This window comes from Mizuhopecten yessoensis, unplaced genomic scaffold (genome assembly GCF_002113885.1).
Source record: "Mizuhopecten yessoensis strain PY_sf001 unplaced genomic scaffold, ASM211388v2 scaffold11009, whole genome shotgun sequence".
In the NCBI taxonomy this organism is placed as follows: Eukaryota; Metazoa; Mollusca; class Bivalvia; order Pectinida; family Pectinidae; genus Mizuhopecten; species Mizuhopecten yessoensis.
Window position 1 is genome coordinate 32,704 of NW_018408833.1, and position 8,819 is coordinate 41,522.

At 36.0% G+C, this 8,819-nt stretch overlaps 1 protein-coding gene across 2 annotated transcripts in view; it reads right to left on the reverse strand.

Moving 5' to 3' along the window:
• The window catches only part of LOC110464561 (period circadian protein homolog 2-like), a 29,409-nt gene extending 21,088 nt beyond the window's left edge, over positions 1-8,321 (reverse strand). For both annotated transcript variants that reach the window (XM_021519834.1, XM_021519833.1), the window contains exons 1-9: positions 7,973-8,321; positions 7,558-7,583; positions 4,409-4,491; positions 3,613-3,699; positions 2,787-2,950; positions 2,412-2,512; positions 1,799-1,885; positions 1,037-1,163; positions 350-404 (exon numbers count right to left, since the gene is read on the reverse strand). In XM_021519834.1, coding sequence (XP_021375509.1) covers positions 350-404; positions 1,037-1,163; positions 1,799-1,885; positions 2,412-2,512; positions 2,787-2,950; positions 3,613-3,699; positions 4,409-4,452 — 665 coding nt within the window. In that variant the 5' untranslated portion in view covers positions 4,453-4,491; positions 7,558-7,583; positions 7,973-8,321. The remainder of the gene's footprint in view (positions 1-349; positions 405-1,036; positions 1,164-1,798; positions 1,886-2,411; positions 2,513-2,786; positions 2,951-3,612; positions 3,700-4,408; positions 4,492-7,557; positions 7,584-7,972) is intronic.
• Positions 8,322-8,819: the final 498 nt, after the last annotated feature.

The window sequence follows — 8,819 nt, forward strand, 5'->3', positions numbered from 1 at the left end:
CATCATTATTCCATCCTTTGCATCAATTTTTCTGTTTATGTTATTCGGTTCAAGTTTTGGGGAGAAAATTGAACATCAGAATGGGGTAATGATAAGTAATGATTTGTAGAAAATATGCCATATTCATATAAAGAACAATATGTTGCTATGCAACAAAAGCAAATTGTTCATCTGACATCAATAGCTAAAACCCTGGTTCAATATATCCATACCTGCAGCGATGCAATCTGAGACATCATATGAACACATGTGGTTTTACCTATTTACACCAACTCATTCTAGGTAATGGTGCCGAACACTTCCAGCTGAAGTAAAATATTTTTCGTGACTCTGAACCTCTAAAACTTACCTCAGCCTGAAGTAAAAGAGTTTTTTCTGAATTTGGAATCTGCCTTCTCCTTCGTCTGTAAAATTTAAAAAAAATGAGAAGTTACAAAACGAATAAATAATATATTAAATGTAACAGAAATACATTAATTTAATTTGAACAATAAGAAATGTTTCTAGTGTTATATCTTGAATTCTGATGAACTTTAATTATTAATAGTCAAGTCGTATTGCACAAGTCAACAATAATGAAGAAAAACCCATATTGAATGCGATACATGTATACTGAATGGTAAGAGTTAAAACCTGCACACCTAAGTACCAAGGGTACACAGTGATATGCCGGTCATACACTGGTATGTTACAGTTAGAAGGCACTCAAGGATTTGCCTTCGTAACTAAAAGAAGGCAAACAAGGATTTGTCTTTGTTACTAAAAGAAGGAACACAAGGATATATCCTTGTAACGAAAAGAAGGCACACAATAATTTGTCTTTGTAAATAAAAAAGGAACACAAGGATTTGTCTTTGTTACTAAAAGGAACACAAGGATTTGTCTTTGTAACTAAAAGTTACTAAAAGAAAGCACACAAGGATTTGTCACTGTTACTAAAAGAAAGAGATATGTTGCTGTCATGAAGGTAAATATCATAGGTCCTGATTTCACAAAGGTTAGATACACTTCCTGATAACCAGCATTATATGCTTACTGTTGTCACTGCTGCTGAGTCCATCTTCATCCCTCATTTCCTGGTGAACAGACATGCTGCTGTTCATAGTCACAATGTCCTTCTTGTGGACAAAGTTACAAATATCCCTTCCAACCAGATAGTCCGGCTACAAAACATAACAACAGGCCAAGTTTTGAATCCCCACCTCCTTAGAACGCTTCAAACCGACTGTTGTTGTTATCCATCTCACACTTCTGGAGGAGATGTTGTTAAAAACAATATGGCCAAATTACCTATTTTTTTACCACGCCCCTCAGTCCCCTTTGACGGGGTTCAACCCCTCCCCACTACCTGGCAATGCTTCCAATTAAATTTGGTTAATTTCCAAACAGCAGTTTAAAAGAACTAGGGGAGCAGCATACAGGTATTTAAAATAGGTAATTCCAGTTACAAAAGAAGGACACTACTAAAATATGTAAAATTAAATACAATATATACCATATAGATCTACATATGTGTTGCTCTCTTTTTATGAGCACTCTGTGCAGATTCACAGTTGAAGCTATGTATCTGTTGTATGTCTTGAAATGTTCTACTTACTTGTTTAATGGGCTATATAAAACTGATCACATTGTGAAGTATTCCAACAGGAAAACAAAATGAAGGGCTAGGCTCTGTTATAATTGTGAATATTTGAATAAGAAAACAGTTCTTGAAAGTTAACAACTAATTATGAAACAATCTAATTTAGTTTTTAGAAACCATACAATGACATGTAGTCTTTGTCAATCAAAAGCTCACCTCTGGATAGCCCAGTACATCTGTAATGTTCTTAGATACTGCACCAATGTTAAGGTCTGGGTACCTCAGAGTGAAAAACAAGGCTTCCTACAACAGAAATCAGTCACTATCTTAGGGACATTTCAGTGTGTAACACATCCCTGGTCTCGTACTGTAGTCAGTTAACCTATATAGCACCTAAGTTCTTACTAAACCACAGATTCTCCAGGGGGTTTTCAGGGTACTTTTTAAGTCCATTTAAAGGTCCCTTTTCCAATTGAAAAAGTATTTGATTTCTCCCAGTTTACCCCTTTAAAATTCCTAATTGGGAAATCTAAAAATATAAATGCATTAATTTAGATAAATTCCTTCCAATTGACTGAGTTCTCAAAATGCTGCATATGTAGGAAGGACAGAATTGTCATGTTGTCATAAAGATAGGTTTAAATTAAAATTAAATTAAATAATCTATTTCATGTATTCAGAGTTGGTTTAATGTTCCAAACTTTCTGCAAATGAATATATTATGGAATTTCATTCTAGCTATTTTTCAATGAAAAGAAACAGTATACTCCTGCTTATCTAGAAGTGAATAAGATTTAGCTTCCAATATTTCTGAAACCATCATACATACCTCATGGTTCAAACACACTGAGTTAAGGTCATTCTGCTCATCAAACGGAAGGTTAAACTCATTTTCCTGTTTGGCAAGTTTAGACGACAATTCTTTTTCCTCTGAAAAAACCCCAACAAACAATAATGTAGGGTATAAAATCCACATTTTACTGTAAATAAATTTTGTTGAATGATTCTAAAAGTTAATTGGAAAAGCAACATCTACAAAATCAGAGGTAGGTTTTATTTTATTGTGTTTATCCCAAACGGCTAATAAACCAGTCAGTTTGGGATATAGCTACACACCAATTGTATAATAAAGTCACAGCCCGGACAAAATGTTACATTTGATCTGTTGGGACATGTCAAAGACCTGTTGGAGAGCTATCCTTACCTTTTATCTGTTTGAATGTGTCGACAACCTGCTGGAGAGCGGACAGTGTCCCCAAGTTGCCCGAAGGTTGTACAACAAGTCCTTTTAATTCTTTCAGGTAGCGTTTTACCTGCTCCTTACGACTTTTCCTCAGTGCTAACTTCTTAGTGTAAGGCTGTTCACTACTACAAATTTCCAAAACATACAAAGTGTCAGCAAATTAGCTTATAAGGACAGGCAATCCCATTCATAGAGATCACTGTGGGCAATTCATGAGGGTGTATATGAATAAAAAACAACAGTAAACTGTGTAAATCTACATAATAAACAACAGAGCCTGAATTTATGAAGCCATTCAAATGTTGTGGTCAAGCCCAATTTCTATATCCAATGATGAATTAATAAACATTCACAATACATGTATGTCAATGATTTTGAAGAATTCAGGGGAACCTTAAAGTCCTAAGACCGCGTCCTGTGTCTACAGTTTATGACTGTATCACATCATTTCAGCTAAAGTTACAAGAAAGTTGGTTTGAGCAAGGAATTCATGATTTTAAGCATGAGTTTCATAAATACAGGCCCAAGTGGTTCCTGAACCTACTCTTCAATTGTACAAAGGTACAGACCCCATGTTAATAACACAGTAAGATAAAAATGAATCAATTCTTTTCATATATTTATAAAAACAAAATATGTGTATACGTGTCACCAGATATATGTATAGGATCCCTATCAAACTGGATAGAATATTTCCAAATGTGTTTAAAACAAGAAGTCAACGACCCGAAAGATACATGAAGGTCCCTGCAAAGCGTACATAACAATGATTTGCTCATGTACAAACCTGCAACCACTGGTGGATGGTTGGTCCTCCACCAGGTCACTCTCGTTCAACGACATGCTGATACTGCTACTGCTGCTCTGGACAGTGCTGAAATCAAATTACAAAAACTATCTAGCTGCACTTATGCCATTTCTAATGTGTTCATTTTCACCTTTGCAAATGTTCAACTGTTTTGCTTTGATTGAATTAGGGCTGTCACAATATATTGATCCTTAGCCCTTTCAACCCTGTAGACCATAATGGACTCATCCATATCAATGCATGGTAGAGTCTACTTAAGTTACTTGGGGGTGAAAGCTTAAGGGTTAAAAGACCAGTATACCACAATACGCAGTCATTTTATAATGTATATACCACAATACAGAAATGAAATATTGCTGTATCACAATATTTTTCAAAAGAGCTTAGGTAGTTTTAAGTATCCGCTAGGTGTTATATATAAGTTGTCAACGGTTACACATCCTACAATATATACCAAAAGCCATACACAGGTTTTTATTAGTGGTAGGCATTAGCTGAGATTTCATAATCAATCATTAGTTTTACGAAAATGCTTGATCCATAAAATATAAGATTCAGTTTTATATTATTCTGACAAGTTCTTTTAAATTGACCCTTTTTCCTATGACAATATATCATGATACTTATCACAAATATGCACAAAAACATGGACAGGAACATGTAAAGAGAACCATTCACTTATCTAAACTGTTGCTGCAGCCATCATTTGATTTTGACTTCCAAAATTATAAGGAACACATTGATACATAAACACAGTGATATTAAGACGAATTACCTTAAACAATAAGAGCCATAGTTGGAATCTGGTTCACAGGCCATGTTGGCATTGATGACAGGGGTTTTCTTCAAGTACAAAATCTAGAAAACAAAAACAATACACTGTATTCTATTTATCATTCAGACAATTGTGAAGAATCAGCTTCCTTTACGTCTTTAGCCAGATTTACATAGGTTTGAAGTTACAGATCACATTTCTGTGGATAAACAAATTGACAGCTCTCGTCTGCTGTGAGATCCAGAGCATGCAGCTGACACCCTTACTTGAATGTGATCATGATGTATAGCCAATTTACAGCTCATCAGCATTGAGGTCTAGAGTATGCAGTTGGCAGCCATATAGCTTATCGGCTTTGAGGTTTAAGCCAATTTACAGCTCTTGTTGGCTGCGAGATCTAGGGTGTTTGACAGCCTGTTTCAACTGTGAGGTTTCAGATAATTGACAGCTCTTGTTGGCTGTGAGATCTAGTGTTTGACAGCCTTTCTCAACTCCCAGGTTTCAGATAATTGACAGCTCTTGTTGGCTGTGAGATCTAGAGTGTTTGACAGCCTTTCTCAACTGTGAGGTTTCAGATAATTGACAGTTCGTGTTGGCTGTGAGATCTAGAGTGTTTGACAGCTTTTCTCAACTGTGAGGTTTCAGATGATTGACAGCTTTCGTCAGCTTTGAGATCTAGAGTGTTTGACAGCCTTTCTCAACTATGACATCTTGGAGTTGGATAATTGACAGCTCTTGTTGGCTGCAAGATCTAGAGTGTTTGACAGACATGTTTGACTGCAATGTCTAGATAATTGACAGCTCCTATGTGCTGCGAGGTCAAAAACATTGGACAACCAGTTTCATTGACTGTGAGGGCCGTTGATAGCTCTATTATAAATGCTGATATGAGTGTGAGGCCTGGACATTGGATGGTAATAGTCAACTGCAAGGTCGAACAGTGGTTGTTAGCCGTTTTTAATTAGTCGACTACAAAGTCAAAAAGCTGACGACAGCCTAGCTAGTTGACTGGAAGGCCTAGATCTAGGAGTGGTTTATACATGACAGCCAGATTTAATAAAAGAGCTGTGTACCATTAACAGCCTTGGTTGACTACGAGGTCTGTCTAGAGAGGTTGACAGCCTTGGTTGAATACGGGGTCTGTCTAGAGAGGTTGACAGCCTTGGTTGACTACGAGGTCTGTCTAGAGAGGTTGACTACGAGGTCTAGAGAGGTTGACAGCCTAATTAGTTGACTGAAAGCTAAGGTCTACAAGCAATTATAAATGTTGATGTGTGTATCTGGCCTGTTTTAAGGGCATACCTATCTATAATCTGTACTGAAGTAACAAATTATGAATACATTTTAAAATACATTTATGATTTATTACAGAGCGGTAAAATCATTTTCAAATTGATAGTTGTTTTTCGTATAAAATCTTTCTGTTAATGTCAGTTTGTTCACATCGCCATTCTGAAATTTGTATCAACCAATACACAGTGTCAACAAAGCATGGCTTCTTGGATAGAATACATTGTTTTTAGGAAGACTTTTATCCATAAAAACATGTCTCTTACTCATAATGCTTGCAGCCTGCACATACATTTAGATAAGTTGTTGTGTTGTTTTTGTATGATTAAGACAAAGGTTTTGTGTTAATTCAGCCTTGTATACTCAAATTTCTTTGGCTATTGGACTAGCTATAGTACAGTATATATTCAAATCTTGTAATGGCGCTAAAGCCAAACACCAGAGAGCCTGGTTGTCGTGCTATTGAATTGTTTACACCTCTGAATTTTGGTATTGGGTGTCTTAAAGAGTACTGATTGACTTATCAACAAAAAATAATAAAAATTATGTTTGATAAAATTGAATTATCGAGACCAATAGATGATAGAAAATAAGTTTAGAAAAACAACAGCACCATCATCAATTCCAACTTATCAACTTTTGGTGACCGTTATTTTAATATTCTGTCTGTAAGTTGTAATTTTTACAGCATGAGCAACTACAGTGTATAAGTACATGATATTTAGTGTGGTCATAGATCAAAACAGTGGTATATATATCCAAGATGGCAGACATTTGTGAACAGGGGGGTTGCTCGCAATTAAGCCCCCTCCCTACTTTTGGTCTATGTTTTTTCACTAGGGTCGGGGGCTTATTTGCGGTGAAATACGGTTGTTGAAACAAATGTAACTGTAAGCCCAATCTCATACATCTTTACCCAATTGCTGAAACATCTTTTCAAAGTACCGAAGCATTTTCAGTCAGCACAAAAACATCTTATCTCTATGGTAGCAGTGTACATTTTGTACAATAACGTAGTGGCCGTGGGTCATATTCTGTACAATGAATAAGGTGGATCCCCTGTAATATTACATGCATCAATTTTTCTTTAAAAATCACCACTAAAATTGGCATAATTATACATGATTAAGTGGACTATGCTGGCTTCATAATTTAAAAAATAAATAAATTTGAATTGAATTTTATATGGTTGAAATCCATATCTTATTCCCAGAGAGGAAGTCGCTTAAGGCAATATATAGCCAAATTGCCCCCTTTTGGCCCTGTCCCTCAGCCCCCCTGGGGAGGGGGGGGGGGGGGGGGGCCCCCCNCTATTTGTACAATTTTAAAATCCCACCACCTAGGGATGCTACCAGTTAAATATGGTTGCTATCCATTGCTTAGTTATAGAGAAGAAGTTGCTTAAAGCAATATATAGAGGATATTTAATGGTGTCGTCAGTAATAACAAATTATATTTCACGAGTGTGGCTAATATTTTGATATTTTACGCAAGTGCTTTATTACTGACGACACCATTAAATATCACCATTCTCTTGTGGAGTCTATATATATAACATAGCTATTTCACCTAAAAATAGATTATTTTTTTAAAACAAAAACAACTGTTGTTTTTGCAAGCTTTTGGTGCCATGTAGTGAAAGAAAGGTAACTTTTTCATTCGCTAATGGAGGAAAATAAAATATTTCACTTTAAAACATATATATGCAAATTTGAACAGTGTTGAAATGCAAGGGAGACAATCCAATCTACAATCAATGTAAGTTTGCAAATAAATTCAGAACAATAAGGGAGGTAAATCTTACTAAATTATACACAAAAAGTCAGTATAGTCAAACAATGTAATGATAATTGACTTACCACTCAATGTATTTCACTTTCTGGGTCTGTAATAAAAAAAACACCACTATTTAAACCTAATTCCAACACTAAAATGTAATACTAAAGCAACCATGAACAAATGTTCTTACTACTAAGTGATATATATATAACATATAGATCGTATATATAACATATAGATAGATAGATCCCCACCACCTAGGGATGCTTCCAGTCAAATTTATTTAAATTCCAATCAGTGGTTAAGAAGAAGTCGTTTTACGAATTTGGTCTTTTAGACTAGGTGAGCTAATGAAATATTCGGACTTAATCTGTATCATTATATATTAAGTGTGTGCTAAAACAGACATGCACCGAAACACGGCAAGAAATGGCGTCGTACGTCCCCCTCCAAACATACACAAATCCACAACAGTATTTTCTTTTTAATACTTACATAAAATGCAGCAAAGATGAACAAGGATCATAATTATATCTTGTATGCAGCAGTAACATATACATAGGCAACCAAAACAACAGGATTCACAAAGTAAATATCACTGTGACAGCGGACCCTGTGACAGTCCGCACTGAATCAGCTAATGTGCTCACAAACCGACCCATTAAGCTTCTGTTTATATCCAAGAACTCATAATTCACACAATATATACACTACGTCAAGTTGCTTTCTGTTAGGAATCAGGAAAATGTCCATTTTAAAACCAGACGCATCCATGAATGTATCCGACATCAAGATCCCGTTGCTGAAAACGTGTAAGCACTAAACGTGTTTATCCACGTGAATCATTCGGAATAGTCTCGGGTTCTCTTTCGGAATACCTCGTCTAGCGCTTTAATGGCTTTAATATGCGCAGATACGTTTCTACCATACAAATGTATTTATTATAGTCACGGTATACCGTAATGCATTTATAGTAGTGAAGGTATAGTGTTACAAGTGCGACACGGTTGTCTATAGAGTAATAAATGTAACAAAGTCATTCGAGTCTTGACGGTTCACTTCAAGTGAGCTTATCCCATGGCCCAGCGTCCGTCGTCCGTCAACTTTTTCCTTCAAAACGCAATTAGTCCTGCATGAACGGCTCAGAGGATTTTGACCAAATTTGGTCTGGAGCATCATTGGCCATAGGGTTCTTAGTTTTGTATAAACGGAGGGTATGGTTCCCCTGGGGGCAGAGGGGTGGCCAAATAGGGAAATCTTTAAAAAATCTTTTTCTTCTCAACCAATATAGAAGGGTTTTGACCAAATTTGTCCTAGAGCATCTTTGGACAAAGGAGACTCA